This window comes from Pocillopora verrucosa, chromosome 4 (assembly GCF_036669915.1).
Source record: "Pocillopora verrucosa isolate sample1 chromosome 4, ASM3666991v2, whole genome shotgun sequence".
Taxonomy (NCBI): domain Eukaryota; kingdom Metazoa; phylum Cnidaria; class Anthozoa; order Scleractinia; family Pocilloporidae; genus Pocillopora; species Pocillopora verrucosa.
The window spans coordinates 12058280-12077633 of NC_089315.1; the positions used below are offsets into that span (position 1 = coordinate 12058280).

General features: G+C 37.4%; 1 protein-coding gene and 1 pseudogene across 2 annotated transcripts; both read right to left on the reverse strand.

Annotated features, from left to right (window-relative positions):
- Positions 1-1547: 1547 nt before the first annotated feature.
- LOC131796036 (octopamine receptor beta-2R) lies at positions 1548-7831 on the reverse strand. 2 transcript variants are annotated; one of them, XM_066165671.1, is made up of 2 exons: positions 7695-7831; positions 1548-3418 (listed from the first exon to the last, which is right to left on the reverse strand). In XM_066165671.1, exon 2 carries the CDS (start codon positions 3230-3232, stop codon positions 2363-2365), a length of 870 nt encoding a protein of 289 aa, XP_066021768.1. In that variant the 5' UTR covers positions 3233-3418; positions 7695-7831; the 3' UTR covers positions 1548-2362. The 2 variants fall into 2 exon arrangements, with proteins under 2 accessions (XP_066021768.1, XP_058969672.2); XM_059113689.2 differs by lacking the exon at positions 7695-7831 and adding an exon at positions 6866-6962.
- Positions 7832-11572: 3741 nt separating this feature from the next.
- Positions 11573-17710, reverse strand: LOC131796033 (uncharacterized; annotated as a pseudogene).
- Positions 17711-19354: the final 1644 nt, after the last annotated feature.

Consider the following 19354-nt stretch of genomic DNA (forward strand, 5'->3'; position numbering starts at 1 on the left):
GTGCCTGATGCAAGCTTCGATAATAGGGTTCGGTCGGGGCACGCTTCATTTAAAGAATTTATTGAAAAAAATTTAGGTCATAGTCCTTATCATGCTTCAGGCCTCTAAAGGAGCAACTGACTGAGTTGAATATTATTTAGCCGTCATTGTGACCTCAAAGGCCTTGACATAAGCTTTAATCAAAGGCATGTTTCGTTAACGCAGTTTCAAATTATAGGTTATACTCATTCTTATCATGCGGCAACAAGTATGCGTCACTAAAGATGTACCTCGCAGGACTCAAAAACTCCCAATAGTAATACTGGTCAACATTAATAACAACGGAGACTCTCTTGCGTAACTGAATAACAAATCATGGTTTTACTGTGTATTTGTACCACTTCGAAAGTCGGCTGTTATTCACTTGCTCAGAAATACTCAGTTCAACAAAAATTTCAAATGCCGCCTTTCAAAAGCCCGGAAGATTTTTCATTCGACAGATTATTTTTATTAGCAGAACACCGAGCCTGATTTCCGACCACTTTGCGTAATTGGTTAAATTAAAACAATAGGAAATGAAACTAGCTTTCATTTCTTTTATTCATCGTTCGATCATAGCATTTTCCTCCCTGAATTGTCCCGAAAACAATTTATGTGAGCACTAAATTGTTTGGAAGGACCTCAAGCTATTCGTGTAGCGATTTCAAGTGAAGTTTTTTGTTTTAAACTTCAAGTCAGATGGTATTTGACGTAGGATGCCAAAAAATATGACGAAGACGATCAATGCCTACAACAGACTCTTCGCCTAAGACAATTATCATCAGTCAATAGCTGACATTTCGCACGTAGAGAGAACGACTAACGATTTGGAACGAACTGATTTGTTTAAAGTTTTTAGTCTGGGAATTGAAAAATACATTTTAATACTAACAGTGTGTTGCATTGGCTTAAGTGGGAAAAAAAATTTTACTCGCTTTAAGCTCCGTCGCTTTGCGAGAAAATTCACCCACCAGAACGAAATGGTAATAACCTCTTGAAATAGCAATTAATTTATTGATAGTTGCGCTTTTTGTGATTTTATGCAAAGCAAAACCGATTAAAATCACAATACATAATAAGGAAGGCCCTTTCAAGTTAAAAATTCATGTCTAACTCACCGGCTTCTTGGTTTACCAAGTGACAAAAACAAAATACTCAAAAATATTACTTAAAGTATTGGGTTGGCGGAAAATGTAGAGAGCAAGGACGGTAATGAGAAATAAAACTTTGATAACATGGGCAAGGATTAAAGGATACTCAGCACATCTACAATGCTTATAAATACTACACAGATGGAAAATTTATTTATCAGACTACAAAAGGCATAAATACCTCTATCAAACCGCTGTGTAAATTATTTACTAAAATTAGACGTCTATCTCATTATTTGTTGATCTTTTTCTGATGTGATGACACTTGATTTTTTAGTTATGGAAATTTCGTTGGTAGTGAATTTTAAAAAATTTAATTCAAATACATGTGTTGGTGCTTGTTTTCAAATTTATTGATTTTGGATAAGAACACAAGCAAAGAAAGAAAGAAAGAAAGAAAACACGAGAAAAAAGAGAGATTTTCTGCCAAAGGATACAATTAGTCCACTCGTGTTCTTGACTTCCCTTGACCTGACCTTGACAATTATTTAAGAGAGGCAATTTGTAGCTCTTCTAGAACCATTAGTTAAGGAGAGTTTTATCGTTGCGACGCAAGATGGCACAAACCGACACTAGTGATGATGGTTTGTTTAAACAAGATCTTAACAAATTCTAATAAGATAAGTCTTAGAATGACAGATGACGCGTCAATTGAGTAAATAGTAATAACCTCAGATTCTGTCTTCGTGAATAACTGTTATAATGGCGATGTTTAGAGTGTTAACACCTGTTCGTTAACTCTTCAAAAATCAGACAGAGTGAATCGAACCATGCAGCCCATAGAACTGTCTGATTATGGCTGAAATTCGTCTTATTAAAGTCTACTTTCTCATCGTCGCCCACCTATAGATACTGGAAAACAAACGGCACATTAACATAAAAACAAAAGTTTTTTTTGTCGAACCGGTTAATAAATATAACATCCCACGCTCTGTTCAATCTATTATCTACGGACCGAATCTCATCGTAGTAGAAACTCTCTCCACTTTCATGATGAAAACGTGAGTCAATTAAATACTTTTGACGCTGTTCTGAAGTAAAGGGCACGTATCTCACCAAAATACCTCTATTTTCCATTACTGTTGAGATCGTCGGTTACTTACGTTACATACGGAGTACTTTATAACTTATATACTGTATAACCTTTTTTGGTATAGCAAATCACCAGCATTATGGAGAAGTCTTTCACTGAGTTATTTTCGCCTTCGAATGAGCTTTGTAATTTCCCTCTTTATGTCCTTTTTCAAACAAGCGTACACGAAAGGGTTGAACGCAGAATTCAAAATCAACAAAGTGGTGAGGACATGTCCTCCTAGTTCAGAAATATTGCACGAGAAACTAATGCACAAAATCAAACCATTCGCCGTTACACAGCATCCCAAAAAGAGCAAGACTAAAGCAATTATGAAAGGAGCTGAGTTTGGCTTTTTGTGTCTGCGACGCGGGGCGGCGTCTGTCGTAGCCGCGACTGATTGGTCGGCTTGGTTGCTGTACGTGAGTTCGAGATGTAAAGTAGCTTCTCGGCGCATTTGCTCGCGCGCCGCAACGAGGATGCGAATGATCGAGTAAAGTAGAAACGTGCAGGACAGTATTTGAAAAACAGGGATGCTGATGAGGAATAGGACTAATAATGCCGTGTGGGAATCTGTAATGTAATATCCCACAAAATTCGACAGTGATAATGCAAAGGCAATTAACCATGCTGTCATGACAATCAGTCTTGTGTGTCTCATCGTTAAAGAGGAATGGTATTTCAAAGGCCGAACGATGGCGAAGAATCGATCCCAAGTCAAGATGCAGAGATTAGAGACCGATGAATTAAGGGAGAACCAAAAAAAGGCTGAGACCAATCTGCGGTTGCATAATTCATCACAAAAGTATGCTGGTGGGAAGATGGCAAATCCAACCAAAAAGTCGGCCACTGCTAGGGAAAGAACGAACCAATTGGCAGAGGAGTGAAGTCGGCGAATTACAATAACTAGAACAATCACAAAACCGTTGCCTGCTACTGTTGAGATTGTGAGGAGCCAGCCGATATAGTCAAACACATTTCCGACTCTCATGTTAACTGGACGACGATCTGTTTTGACACATTCAGACGTGTTTTGGCTTAATGGAGGCTTTCGACGGAGGATTGTAGCTGATCCGTTTTGATTGACTTAGAGGACGTGCATATCTTTACATGTCCTTTGTACCTCACTGATGCCTTATTCAGGAACCAAAATAGCAGTGATCTGGGATGGAAGAACCTAGATGAAAGACATTGAATTGCATATAAGTTATCGGTTCAAAACATAGCTAGCATTTGTTATGGTAATCATACTATGAGGTGCACGCTCTCTGATTGGTAGAGAGTTCAATAATGTATTAATTTAATTGCCCCGAGGAATTGATCATAAAACTGACGCACAAAGACGACGAGAAAAAAATATGGCTTTTTTCGAAAGCAATGTTAGTCACTTTATAAAAAAATACCCACTTTCCTCTTGGCAGGAAAATAATGTGTAGAACCAAAAAGACTCTTAAAAACTGACAATGCAACGCTGTACCAAGACTAAAGCAGCTACTTGAGCCGCCTTTTCGAAATGAGTGATACAAACTTATTCTCACCGCAACGATTATTGCATACTTCTAGTTTCAAACTTTTCTTATATACATTCTACACCAGATTTACTAGATAACACCAAATTTAGACATTTGAGCGCTAAGTATGAAAGTTTGCAGCAACCGTAGAAATGTCGGAATCATTTTTAACCTTCCTTTGAATTTTTTGATTATCCAGGTCGAACTATTTTTTTGAAATAGCATGTACCTGATATGTGTCACTTACAGTCTACTATTCGTTGTGAAAGGGGTTATATAGAAAATTTCTTCAGTCCAGTAATCAAGATGGTTGCTTTGTTGAAATTTTTTTTAAACGCAGAATTGAGGCAGAACAATTGGATCAATGTCAGTATCTGGGCAATTGCCCACCTACCCCTCCCCTAACCCAACAACAGTCAATTGATAACAAGTTAGGGTTAATGTTGGGTTAGGGGAGGGGTAGGTGGGCAGTTGCCCAGATACTGATATTGATCCCAACAATTTATGTTTATTAAACGAACATTTATGATTGAAGATGTTAATCTAAACTGGGGTCTCCCTCAGCTGAATTAACTTATACGAATTACAAACAGGTGCTTCTCGCTCTGACGAAGGGCTAACGCTCGAAACGTCATCCTTTAAACTCTTTACGGTGGCCAATTTACGTTTTCAACTCGGTTGATAATACTAAATTACCCTGTTATACTCTCCTACTGACGCACCACCACAGTTTCTCAAGAAACTTACCCTGTTTACGCTTCTCAATATGACTACATCTCTAAGAATGATAGTGGTAGGCAAAGTCGTTGGATGTAAGGGGAGCCAATTGAATCGACCCAATAACACAGCTTACTTTTCACTTCACGAGGGGTAGGGAGTGTACGGTCGGCGAAGACAACGAAAGAGCCGAACCCGGTTGTCCGAAGGTTGGATTACGCTATCCACTGGATAAAACTCTATACGGTGGATAACGCTATACGTTTTGCTATCACTTATCCACCAGATAATAATTTATCCGCCTGATAGCGTTATCGGACCTTTATACAACTGGGCCCTGTAATTAAGATGAACTTCGTCAAATTGCAAGAGATATATACTTTTCTTTTTTTCCGGAAATGGCTGTTTCATTTTAAGTAAGAGGTGAAACGAAGCTTTTACTTTTTACGCAACTTCATCTCTTATTAATCTAAGAATTTTTTCGCTATATTTCATCGATACAACTTTCTATCATACTCAAATGTGTGGTCTGTAGCACAGTTGACAGAAAAAGGCCACCACAACACAGCGAGTTTTTCGATGGCATTTCCGTCATGATGTCGGTAGAGGTCACAAGGGGTTCGATTTTTGTTCGAACAGATGTGGGTACTAATTCTTTCCTTTTTAAAATCTGATTCATCCACAGAAATAAAGACTTTTTTATACATCAACGCACCAGTATAAAAGGAAAAAAATATAAAAAAGGTACTAAAATTATATGAAAAATTATGACTCGGAGACGGTCTCAAAACATGACTCAGAAAACTGCTCTAATACGATCGGCTTTGACATTATTGAGATGAGTGTATCAAGGAGAAAACTGGAAAATGGAAAAATGATGGAGTATCGCATCTTTATTTAGTTAACGCGGAGAATCCATGTACGAAGTACGATATCAAGCAGACAATTAATGAGAATAAAGAAAAACATCAATTAGTGGATTATTTGTTGATCCAATTCCAATCTCTCCAAACTAACATCATATGAATAGTATGGCAGACAGTAAGGAGAATTACTAATGAGATCTTGGGAGTTAAAGTGTTAAATAAATTAATATTTCGCTTCGGTTGAATCGTGTTCATTTTTTTTCCTTTTTAAGGGAGGGTTGCCTACTCTGAGCCGAAATGAGTACTTAACCAGCTTGAATGCAAGTGATAGAGACAAACTGCCTCTGAGTAAAGTAGCTTCTCCCCAGCGCATTTTTCCCAAAAATGATGTAAAGAATAAGTAAAAGCGACTTGATGCATCCAACTTGACAGACTTGTCTCTTTGGGGAGACATTTGCCGACATAAGCTTTATTTTGTCTTTATGTAATTGTATTGCGTGAATCTTTCGAGTTCCTCTTTAATTTTTGATCGCGTTTAACATTTTGCATACAGAATCCTAATCCACACGACTCAACTTCGTTCCTTCGTTGTAATGTCACACATCAAGCCCTCACGTTACTTCTCAAACAGCTCTATAATGATATAAAATGTGGATTCTACAAGACATCGAAGCACTTTATAAGGATTCATCATTTGAAGCCAAGCCAGTTATTCAGGTTTTCTTGGTTAATATGCAAAATGGTAAATTACATATTTCAAAATTGGTCAAGAAGGCCACGAAAAAAAAAAAAAAACCTCTCAACCCCTTTCATCTTTTCTTTTTTTCGCATGGAAATGTCTGATGTCTAGTCGTCTGGTCGGCTAAGTTCGATCGATGGATTTACCTAAAGGAAACATAAAAGATGATGCCCCCAAAAGCGGAAAATCATAGTCGGTGGCAGTTACGCTGGGTTTAACATGCGTGTGTACATCACAATAAGCATTTACATAACTTTTGAGGGAAAGAAATGTATAAAGTTCCTATAACAAAGAGGTAGGGTATGGGGTCTGTTGAATAGGGAAACACATACAAATTAAAATGCTAAAATGGTAATCATGCGCTGCGCTATACAATTATACCCTACATGTTATGGAAAACAATGATCAAAATTATCAAAAACACGCTCACCAAGATCACCGCCAGGTTTCGTTAATGTGAAACAATTCTAAATTCATATTTCTTTAAGATAAAAGAAAATGCGACAAACCCGAAGATTTTTACAGAGACGGCTCCTTTCAGCGCTACAGTTTTTTACTGCGCTTTGAAATGAAGATTAAACACTTGCAGAAAGGAAACTATCTGAAAAAGGTTGACCATTAAAATGACGCGCGTTCGCATTTTTAAAAGGTCTCCCTATCTTTATGGACTTAACAGCGTTACCCGCGTAGAATTGGCTCACTCCTTTCCTATTTTCTCTCTTCAAAAAAAGCATAACTAGAGGATTCTCTGCGGAATTATTTAACTAAAAAGGAAAAGAAAAGGATCCTACCAGATGCATGGGTACCTTTGCAGGTAAACCTTTCCCAGAGAGTTGTCGTGCTTACAGGTACGTGACAACCTTAGTAAATACACTAACTATATGGCGATGGTGGAGAGAGCTGTTTCTTTACGCCGGCGAACTTAACATCTCAAGTCGTTCGGGAGCCAATTGGAAAGCGACTACAACTTTTTTCTGTCGTTGATGACGAATGAAAAATAGGATAAGTTTCTAAAGAAATTGTGGAGCTGCATCGGTAGGGGGTGTAATGTTCGGTAGCCGATTGAAACGCGACTACAATTTTCTTTCTGTCAGTTGATAACAAATGAATAAAGGGGGTAAGTTTCTAAAGAACCGGTGGAGCTGCATCGGTAGGGGTGTAATAAGGTGATTAGAGTTATTTAAATTAGCCACCGAAAAGAGTTTCAAAGCCAGCGTTTCGAGCGTTAGCCCTTCGTCAGAGAAAAAGATGCGTAGCGTTAGATGTTTGCTTCACAGTGATATGAGAAATGTTTAAAGAAGTTTCTTCATCTGTAAGATACTCTCACTCGTTGCTAATCATCAGTTGAGTCACGGAAAGAAAATGGCGAAGGTATCGCATGTTCCATGAAAGTCGTGAGTTTTTTCGAAGTTTGTTTTCAATTAAAGGGGAAGGATCACTTTTCTGATTTGTAGGCCCGCGATATAATGTGGAAGATTTGAACGAATTTCAGCAGGTTTTTCCTCTTCCAAATGTTTCGGAGAGGGCCGCCGAACATGATCAGATAGGGCGCCTGAAAAGCAAAAGTTTAAGCATTTGCGTATTACGATAGTTTTGGATCGCAATCAATGTGAAACTTACCTCCTTTTTGGCCTAAACTATTTTCCCGGCGGGTTAAAAACTTCGATACGACGGGATATGTTTCTTCTGGATACTACACGTGAAGTGTTTCGATCTGAAACGGAAACGAAATAGCTGGTTTAGAACATCGACCTGCCGGCGACTAACAAGTAAAGTGATGGTCGCACGCACTTAACTTTTCAATCACATTGGCGACCAGTTGGTTGAACTTTTGGACGCAGATTAACTAATTAAAGGCTGCCGCGGCCAATAACGTACTTCTGCTCGCCGATGATGATAACATTACTGTAGTTCAGACACTTGGTATTACTGTTTGCGAGACCCAAAGATCCCAATAAACACATTCATCATTTAATGCATTTCCGCTTTTTATTTCTTTGGCTGAAAGTAGTGTCTCGTGATATTGGTCTCCAAATGTAAAACGCCGTAAAGGTGCGTCTTGGTACAAATAAAGACCCGCTCCTGCGTTCGGGTAGTTGCGCTCTTCCGTGAAAAAATTCCCGATTGCTTTCCCAAGCTTCCGAACATCGAGTATTGAAAATATTTCCAAAAAAAAAAAAAAAGAAAAAACACAATCAAGGGAAAAAAAAGGTTATTGAACATCAAAACAATTAGTTGACTCGGTTTCCGCAGATCTTCTTTAGTTGTTTCTCGCAGTATGGGAAAGCTGATCTGCTTGAAATTAAAAGCTCACTCAAGGATTGTTTAATGTGTTAGGAGCAATTCGAATGGTATTCTGAAAATCGGTTGAGTATTAAGCTGAGAAAGCTAGTTACCTATGTGGTTGTCCGTGGACCTAATTTTATTTTATTTTTTTGCGTTTTGTAGAAGTTAAACTTGTTAAGGGTTCTGCGCTGTATATAAACAGCACATCATCATATATTACTAAAACTTTGAAATATCATGATGCGCCTTCATACGTGTTCAGCCTTATAATTACCCGTGCCGTCAATTTTTAATTTTTGTCTTGTAAGAAAAGCACACTGAAATTTAGATTGCTTAGAGGATCTGTCATGTTTACGATAATTGACGAGTCAAGTAGTACCGATCGGCACGGAAGGTCGAGAAGGCCTTCGAACCAAAAATTATAGTGTCTTAAAATGTTTTCCTTCCGTTTAAAAATGAGCAGAATGTCTTGTCGAAGTTAAGCTTTCACAATTTGCGCTGATTACAAAACACAACTCAAGTATCTAGCTAACATCAAGTACTACCCTATACAGCATATTAAGGGTTATGACGAATCATATTAAACAGTAAAATTGTGAGCTTTAAGTCATGTTGTCTTTGCAAGTATTTTCATAAATGTAGATATCCTTTTTTCCGTAGTTATTTTTTTCCAGCTAAATAAGCTAAGTAGATATGCAGACATTGCCAACAAAATGGCTTTGAAAACTGTTGCATAATACTGGATAATACTCTAAGATGCACAAGAAATTCATCATTGCGTTCTTCCGCTTTGTCATAGCAAATGAGGTGTCCCAAAAAACTTCAGGGAATGATTTTTCTAGTATTATCTAAAATTATTTCAAATTGAACTTGTCTAAAGGACCTGTATTAAGGGAACCGTATCATATTATTGTTGAAATTTTCTCTGGAGACTTGCTTTGTAAATCAAATGAGCCAATTTTCAAGCAGGCGTCGTCGGACAGTAGGTCTCCATTTGCTGTGTTTTCATTTCATTTCTTTAAAATTCATCTAATTCTACGGTTCCCTAAGGCTAAGCCGAAAGGAGTACCAAACGTAAACTTTCAAACCCATCCCTTAAGAATTCATTCGCTGAAAATAGATCATGGACTAGTGACACAAAAGAATTCCTTCCGAATAGATAGCTTTTCTTAAGCATAATTATTCGTAAAACTGTCTTGAAAATAATCGTTACTATAACTTTCTGACAGACGCTTTCGACTGGACAGACCTGTCTCTCCCGTGAAGCAGTTGTTGACGTAAGCCTCTTTAGTTAAGGCGGCCTAGATTAGTCTTTGATCAGTCTGTTGAAGTGCAGTATTTCATTCGAATTCGGCGTAGACGTCGGTCTTTCTTCTTCCAAAAGCGAATGATGTGTTAGCTGGAATGTGCTCTATGTAATCCAGTGAATACTGATCATCGCAGTCAATAATAGAATCAGCCTTGTAATATCTTTGAGTATTGTAGATTCATATTTTCATTGTTGGCGGGTCGAGACGACTTTTGAATAAGATCACAACCATTAAAACCTCTTGAGTGGAAATGTTAAAGATTTAGTTTTTGTGGTAGCTTTTTGCTCACGTAAAGGTCGTGTAAAAGATGACACGCTATTATGCTATTTGCAGTGCAGGAAATACATAAAAGCTTGGTAAAGTAAAGTAAAAAAAAAAACAGGTACAAAAAATAATTGAAACAAAAGTACCGAAACTATCTTACATTTGTTATTGAATCGAAAATGTCTAAGACAAGGAAATTTGGTACACATAATGATCTTACCTTATTTTCAGCTAATTAAACTAAAAAAAGTTTACAAATCTATATAAAAAGATAAAAATTTGGTGTTGCGCAACTTTTTGCTTCTTATGCAGCTGCTACCTTTGAAGAATTATTTGCAAATTTTTATTCGGGGTACAAACGAAATAAAAGTCTACAAATCTATATAAAAAGATAAAAAATTTGTGTTGCGCAACTTTTTGCTTCCGATGCAGCTGCTACCTTTGAAGAATTATTTACAAATTTTTATTCGGGGTACAAACGAGCTTATTCATGTAAGGGGGGGAGGGGGTAGTTTTTCTACGCTCTAGATGTTGACTGAAACGTCAGTTGCACCTGCTTTGCACCTTTCTTCAAATTCTGATCTAACTTCTCTTTTATAGCTGTTGTTTCTGAATTCGTTAATATGCGTTCTGTTCCTTTTTGTCATATTTTACAAGTTCTTGAACGGTAAATCACATATGGTAAAATTTCAAATGATACACTTCATTCTCGTATCGCTCGATGTTCATTTCTTTTTTGTAGGGCTTAAAGAAAATTTTTACATTTCTCTAGAGGTTAGGGGCTACTTTCAATCAGTCTTATATAAGTGACGAAAATCTTAATTTCTCCCAAAGCGTCTTAAGCTAATAACGGGAGGCAAATTAAACAACACCCTAGGGCCTATTTACTTTACACGCCCACTTTTAAGTTGAGGCCTTTAGAAACAAATTCAATTTTGAAATTACGATTGAAACTCAGTGTAAAACTGATTTTCGAGCCACGAAGCCGCCTTCTCCTTTAAAAATAGTTGTTAATAAAATATTACTAACAGCAGGCGAATGCAAACACCAACAACTAAAGACAACAACCAAATTACAACCCAAACCAAAAAACGTAACTGATAAGTTTTAAAATTGCTATTTTTTCACGAGCCAATGCAGCAATATTTGGCTCTAGTTAATAGTCGTATCACCGTTTGGGAAGAAATCCTGCAAATAGAAAAAGTGCATGTCCACATCTTAGAAGTGTTAGTTAATTCAGGAAAGGTTTATTCCGGTGTAATAAACATAAAAGTAAGCGTAATTCGAAGAAGTATATTAAATCTTGGTTGGCAGGATGCATTAAGAGTTGATCGATAGGAACAACTTGACAAACAGAAAAAAAAAAAAAACCGCAAGTCACACCATTACTTTTTATTTAATCATATTATACGGTTGCAATACAAAATAGTCCGGAAACGTATTGTTTCTTTTTTCGTGAACCAATTTTGAATTTAAATTTTCCCTAATGAGTTGAGCAAAATGAACAAAAAGAGGTGAACTAATAATAGAACAACACAGAATACAATAATGAATAAGTTTTTGAAACACAGTTCTTGCTGCATCTTTGAAATGTACATCGCCACATGAAGGAACAAAAGATACATAGAAAAAAAACTAATGGAATGACACTTGTTTCACATTTCTATAATGCCGTTGACATTCTCATTCTACTTGATGGATTTAACGTGTCAAATCCTTCATTAGAGCGTTCTCTGCAGAAAAGCCTCTGTACTTCTCTCTTCATATCCCTCTTTAAAAGCGCATATACCAAAGGATTACCTGCGGAGTTCAGAGTGAGTAGGCAAACGATGGTCTGGCCAACTGCAACGGAAGATTGACACGAGGAAAAAGTCACACAAAGAGTAACGGCGCTTACAACTACGTAGCATCCCAAGAAAAACACAACTATAGCGATAATGAAGAGAGCTGTGTTGCGCAGTCTTCCTCTTCGTAAGGCTTCTGTTTCCGTGGTGGGCCTTCCGTTTAGCTCCAATTCAGACATCTGGCTTGCCTGTGTCCGAGCCACAATGAGAATACGAACAACGGCATACAAAAGCAGCGCGCAGGAAACTATGTCAAAGATGGAGATGTTTAGTATTCGCAAGATCTTCAGGGCAGTGGGGGACTGCGTTGCGTATAATCCCACCAAAAGAGACAAGGCACTCGCAAAGGAAATCAGCCATGCGGTCATGATGACCATCCCTGGACGTCTCTCGGTCATGGACGTGTGGTACTTGAATGGATGAACGATTGCGACGTAACGATTCCAAGTCAATGCGCAAAGATTTGTGGCCGACGAATGTAGGAAAAACCAGAAAAGCGCCACGTATACTTTAAGGTTACACTCTATTGAGCTTAAACAAAAATATGACAAAGGATAAACGATGATTCCAACACCAAAGTCGGCCACTGCCAAAGACAGAACAAACCAGTTTGCAGTGGAATGAAGTCGACGAGTTTGGGCCACAATACCAACCACAAAGCCATTTCCTGCCACTGTAGCGATAGAAAGAACCCATCCAAGAATGTTGAACCACGTCTCCATTTAAATCGAACCTCTCTTGACGCACTGCCACAACTGTTCTCGCTTAAATGGGTTTAAAGCGTAAAATAGCTCGCTGTCATATGCCAAGCGAAATGAATAAATACAATCCCATAAATTTACAATTACACGGCAATTTAATTTCTTTTCCAGCTGTCACTTAACAGGGAATTGTTCTTCAGATGCTTGTGCCTATGTTTGCAGAATTTAAACAATGTTTTGAATTGCTCACGTCGTGTGTTTTCCTCCACTTAAGAGTTATAGGTGGAATATAAATGAATATGCAAGCTTATTGAGGAATTGAAAAGTAAATTCCGCCAAGACCGCTCTAAGACTCTTTGCTGGTGTAGATTCCATCAAACTGCTCCGAAACAAATGTCAGCTGGTTGAGGTTAACTGAGAACAATCGTATTTTTTGTTCACAAATTGGACTCGTGTAGGAAAATTTGCACCACAAAAATTCAAAATTTCTTATCTAAGATAAAATTTCAATGCATAAATCGAAGCTCATTTATCATCACCACCTACTCTTTTGAAGTTGTCAAAGTGTCTCCTAGCGCACAAAAATTCAAAATTTCTTATCTAAGTTAAAATTTCAATTCATAAACCGAAGCTCATTTATCATCGCCACCTACTCTTTCGAAGTTGTCAAAGTGACTCCTTGCGCGCATTAATCTATTGTGCGGTATGAATGTGTTTATCAAGAGTTTCCGAAATTCTTAATCAATAATCCGGACGAAGTATATACTTTTTCCCAAGATGACAATAGAAAGTATGGAAAGACACTCTTTGCATATAACTTAGGGCATCACAGCTGCAATTGGAAAGTAAAGATGAGTTACGTGCATGAACCATATTTATGGTTCATGCACGTTATTTTTCTCTAAAAAAATGTTATTTGAAAAGTAGTTTAAAAAAAAAATCGAATCTATCTTTTTGGAAAAAGTTAGAAATATTAACCTTTATTTTCCGTCGCTAATTCGGCTTCTACTCCCACACTTTGCTGTCCAGTTCATTAAAACCCCAATTTCAATTCAACGAGGCTTTTAGTGCACAATCCACCTGTGTTGGTTTCAAAGAAACCGAAACTCCCTGTGTCATATATTGTTTTGACATTGTTCAGGTATAAGGTCCCCATGAGAGTACTTCCAGATTAATTGAACTTTAATGGTCAAACACGAGACTTTGGCTTTCCCTTAGGTCGGATTATGACCTTTGCACATAGTTTTTATTCTAAAATATTTGCTGACGGTTAAGAATTAGAATGCAATCTAAAAAAATAAGTAAGAAACTTCAGGTGATACTGTTATCGATGGCGCTTCTTTCATACCTTTGTTTGAATTAAGACAAATTAAAACCAAAAAAAAAGCACAGGGTGCGATAAATATTTTTAATCTGTAGGTGTTGTCATGATAATTGCTTCGTTTGTTTCTGTGCTGACAATGAAGCACTTTTAATTAACTTTCCGTCAGAAAGCTTTCATGTTGCTGTTAGATTGAGATAAGAGAAGAAAAGCTTAACTATCATTATTTTTTCGGTAAAATCTTGGTTTTGATGGTTTTCTCGACTCATACTCTCTGTAATCCTGCTGAGGAGGACAAAGCAGTTGTTATCTCATTCACATGATTTTTTTTTTTTTTGTAGGAAAAGACTTTTCCGGTAAACGGATGGGTAAATATTTGTTAGATTTACTTAAAATTTCAGGAGGTCAGCTTTATTTACCCCTTCGAACCTCATTTTTTCTTACGCACTCGGACAAGGTTTTCAAATTTTTCGTAAACAGCTGAACTGAGCTGAAACGCCGACCGCAAAAGAACCATAACTACTTCTATTTTGCATTTGCCGTTACAGTAAACATGTTTCTAAAGTTTTCCATAAATATTTCAGTTAAGATAAAAGAATATAGATTGATTTCATAGTAAAAGGGACAAATTCAGCGGTTGATTGCTGTCCTGGTGAATTCCCCTTTCTAAGAAATGTCTCGAGCAACTTTTTGGAAAACTCTTCAACAGAAATCTATCTTAAAAATCTATCGGAAAGACAAAAGTCTTCAACTTTTCAAAATATTCTGCTCCTAGCTTATGTTCTGCTATAATTATCGGACCATATAAGTAAGGGTCAAAACGTCACGATTCTGTCCGATTAAGCCGCATTTCGTTGGCATTCATTTCAGTCAGAGGCTCTGGAAATTCTATCATGTCACTCGACTCCAGCCTTCAATAGTAAAGACATAGTCTCAGAGTTTCATAGTTCTGAAACAATCAAGCCCGAGAATCTGACAAGTACTTTCAAAAAGCACTTTTAATGAACTGAAAGAGTGCCAAGAGAATCTCTCATTTTATGTTCTTTTGAAAAATACAAATTGCATTTTTTCTGAAATCTCTTCTCCTGGGTAGACATTAAAAAAATAGTTCCGGAAGTTTTCCCTTTACTTTGGCAAACAACCCAATTGTAGAAAATACGTAAGCCATCTTTTTTTGTTTTTTGTTTTGATGGTCATATATATGGACCAGACAGCTTAAAACGCTAGAAATGTCTATAAAATATGGTTTTGTCTGGTGCTTGGCAAATTTTTATGTTGCAATTTAGATTCAAACACTTAGGGGAAGCTTATTACTAAATTTTTGTTTTTACTTTGCCTTTCTACAATTTTCTTTTCACGTCTTTCTTTTTGCCGTCCAGCGGTCTCTCCTCTTATAACCTTTAAACTCTGTGCTCTTTGTTACTAATACTCAGCAGATATGAAGAGGGAAAACTGGGCATTTTATTTATAAACTTGGCGCTTAAACAGAGATTGGGCTTCTAGTCATCACGAATCCGCGAACAAATTCAAAGACCATTTCCTAATTATCTGGTCAGCCTCCTCCCCAAAGAGAGTATTAGTGTGCAATCTTTCGCTTAAAAATGAGTTCAGTCAATTTCGACTGAGCTGTAACACCAAAATTCATGGCAACTTTCTTAATATTTACATTAGTCCAGCCGCGAGTTAGGAATCTTCATGCAGTATTCATGAACAATTTCTATGATATATGTTTAACAAAGAGAATGCTAACGTTTTCCTGAGACAGAAGTCCGACTCTGAACATAAAAATTAATGACAGCCAGTCTGACTAGTGAAAGGCAATTGTTTCTATACGGGAACTTTTAAGAATAAAAAAGGCAAACCAAGTTGTGAATATCAATAAAAAGCTTCCAAATACAGCCTCTTGAGTTCTATTGTTGTTACTGCTGATAATGATTCCACAGTTTCATACAACAAAAGCGAAATCTAAATTTCGTAAAGACACAGGAAAAGGAAGAAAACATTCTTTTAAAGCCAGCCAGTATGACCACTTCCTCTCCCACGCATGTCAAATGTTTTTTCGCGTGTGTACATTAAAACCCTGTTTGACAATTAAATTTTTTTTTTTATCGTAATCTTTTAGGATAACCTATTTCAGTTTTAGATTATTTGTCTGATTTTACTCTGTCGGCCTATGGCAGTCATTCAGAATGCTTAAAATTTTGGGGTTTTAGAACAAACGAGCAACGTACGTATGTAAGTTATCATTTAAGGAGTCTAAGAGATCGCATTCTTTTTTTTAAAGTGGTTGTTTCGTTGTTCACAAAAGTATGTAAATTGCCATTACAAAATGGAGCAGGTGGCCCCCAATAAACAAAATATGGAATTTACAGCACATTATGTAGTATTAATTCTGTTTTGTCAGTGAAATCTGCCGTGGGAAACATCGATTTAAATAAAGTTCGCGCGTGAAACAAAATTTCAGTTTATCAGTTGTTTCCGTTTTTAACTACGTCCCATCGAGAGTTATCTAATTGTAATAATAAACCACACTGGCGTGAATTCAACTCATCATATGATACCTATTTGAAGTGATTTCACACAAGTCTTCAATAGAAGCATATTATTGAAAATAACACCGCTCGTCTCAAAAAAAAAAATTGAAAAATGTAAATGGATACTTGAAAACGATGGACGCACAGAATGTTACCACGGGGGAACCTCTTACACACGACTTTCCCATTGGTCCTTATTCCAGTTGCAAAAAAGCTTTTTCATGTGCGTTTTAATGTCATTCTTACAAAACGCATAAACAACAGGATTCGCAGCGGAATTCAAAACAAGAAGAACATTAAGAATCTGACCAGCTTTGCCCGGAACTTTGCAAGAAACGTGAAGCATAAATTAAGTAATTTACAAGTGCATAACATCCTAGGAAGAACACGACTATGGCCACTACGAAGCCAGCTGCGTTGGATCTTTTGCGTTTACGAACTGTTCCTGTAACTTCACTAGATTGGTTAGACTGAAGTTGTAGTTGAATCGCGTTAGATATTTTGGCTTGGGCGCGAGCTACAACTAAGATACGAACCACAGCATAAAGAAGCAGCACGCAGGATATCATGTCAAAGACAGAGACGCCTGTTAGACGTAGAATTTTCCATGCAGTTGTGGAGTCTGTTGCGTACATCCCCACCAATCGTGATAGTGAAATCGCAAAGGGATCAACCATGCTGCTGTGATGACCAATCCAGGGTGTCTTTTGGTTATGAAGTTAGTATACCTAAAAGGGTGAACTATGGCGATATAGCGATCCCAAGTCAATGTACAGAGATTGGCAACTGACGAGTGAAGAAAGAACCAAAACATTGCCGTGGTCACGAAGGAGTCGCACTTTATTTTCTCGATACAAAGATATTGTAACGGAAAGACGGCAAATCCGATCGTTAAGTCGGCCACTGCCAAGGAAAGGACAAACCAATTTGCCGAGAATGAAGTTGACGATTCTTGGAGACAAGGCCGACTACAAATCCGTTTCCCACAATAGTTACGACGGAAAGTAACCAGCCAAGAATATTGAGCCAAAAAACCATTTCGATAGTTTCGCAAATAGCTGAGATTTTTGAAGCCGATCCTCAGAGCTTGTATAAATATGATAATGAGTTTGATATACCAACCAATCGTCAGCTGCGGGTTTATTGAACGCAACCACAGTTATCAGAATGTCCTCCGAGGTCTCGTCTAGAAAACTGGCATTTTAATGCTGTTGCATTGTTATCTCTTAATTTGCATCCTGATTTCTTTTTCAGCCTCTCAACAATTTGAATGTAAAGGTTATCTTAAGAAGACATGAGCCGATAAATAATTCAGTGCTCTTTCTATATCAAAACTATCAGTAACGTGGAGTTATTGGTAACATGGACACTGTGTCGTTTCATTTGGGTTCAGAAAATTACAGGGTCAACAGTTTCACATGATGATCACCAACTATTAGTTATCAGTCACGCGATTCGGTGTTTATCGGCCGAGAGACTTCTCTGTACGGCAACAAAAAAATATAGACGATGTTACATTGTAAAATTAACACTAGGAGTAGGTTAACACCTCCTGGAGCTTCTCATTTTCTTTCAGCACTCTCCATAAATGGAGTTGTTTCTCATGTAGAGAGTAAAAAAAAGCAATTATCTTTACTTTTAATCCTTGGCAATTGTCAGAGATCGACTTACACTTCCTAGGGTACACGAAGCCCGTAAACGTTATTTTATCATGCCAGCTGATGGCGTGATTGTCATGTGACAGTTCAATTTATCTCATGCGATATAGGGAACATTGCATGAAAAGGCGAAAAAAGCAAATGCGTTTAAAATACATCGAGCAACGCTTTTTTTAACAAAATCGTTACCAATGTACGAAGCAGCTGCTGTTAAAAGAGCAAATCATTTCGAAAAAACCGGAAAATAATCATTTTCAGTGAGAGCTTATGTATTATATACCACGTTGATCCTTTGAAGACCAAGTTGTTGCAAGGTATCGTGCCGTTTTCATCTACCCCCTGGCATTTGAACAGATGCCTTATAACGGTACTTAAAAAACTGGCTTTGGAATAATGTTGATACGCCTAGGAGGCCGCTTTTTTTTTTTAAATTAAGGGCAAGTCTTCGTTTACAGGACACAGCGTCATTCACCTGTGATTCGTATGTCCGAGAACTCAATATTTTTATCTGCTTTGACAATTGAAATATTTACTGTGAGGTTGAGATATGTTTAATGTTACAACATCAGAATACATGATTAATAAAGCGTCACTTCAATAACGAACTCCGACAACTTTTCTTTTTTTGACGCTTGAATCCTTCTGTAATCAATCGAAGTGAGACTGTGAAGTGTATGGATGGTCCAGCGCGTAAGGAGTAAGAGCATTTTTCAGTAGTGTGTGGTTTTTTATTCACAAACCTTCAAGAATTTTTGAGTCATAGCGAAAATCAGTTATCGCACGCACGCGCTTCGAGTAAAGCAATAGAAACATTGTTAGTCGCAGTAAATACAGTCAGTAGTCTGAAATAAAATGAAAACACATCAGTGAAACTGAACCAAAACGGTAGAATCTGACTGTCGCATGAGTGACCAGCAAAGGTGTCCTGATATTTCGAATATTTTCAAGGCTCCTCTAACAGCCTACTATAATCCAGAAGCGTTAAGCTTAAGTTAACCGAACCCATTCTTATAAAGAAGGGGACGAAAGAAGAGCTGCAAGAGGAAGAAGGATTCGCTAATATTGCATTTGCTTTGTTAGGAATGATTTGACTTTTATCAGTAAGTGGTCGGAAATTTTGAAAGCCTCTGTCTACGACTGGGGTTTTTATGGCAGAGAAGCTCAGAGAAGTGAAGCGCCATTTTCTACTAGAAGAGTACTGCGCCTTATCATTTTCTTCCTTTTTCAGAAGTGGCATTTATCCTCACCGGAAAAATAGAGCAATTCCAAGAGCAGAATGAGAAACAATTATCATAAACGAGGTCGAAAGACTACACTAACCGAGGGAACTTTCCTAATCAAAATCCGCCTCAATTATTGCAT

Bases quoted from the DNA above. Each gene is read 5' to 3' on its own strand.
- LOC131796036 (XM_066165671.1), bottom strand. From the start codon at position 3,232: ATGAGAGTCGGAAATGTGTTTGACTATATCGGCTGGCTCCTCACAATC.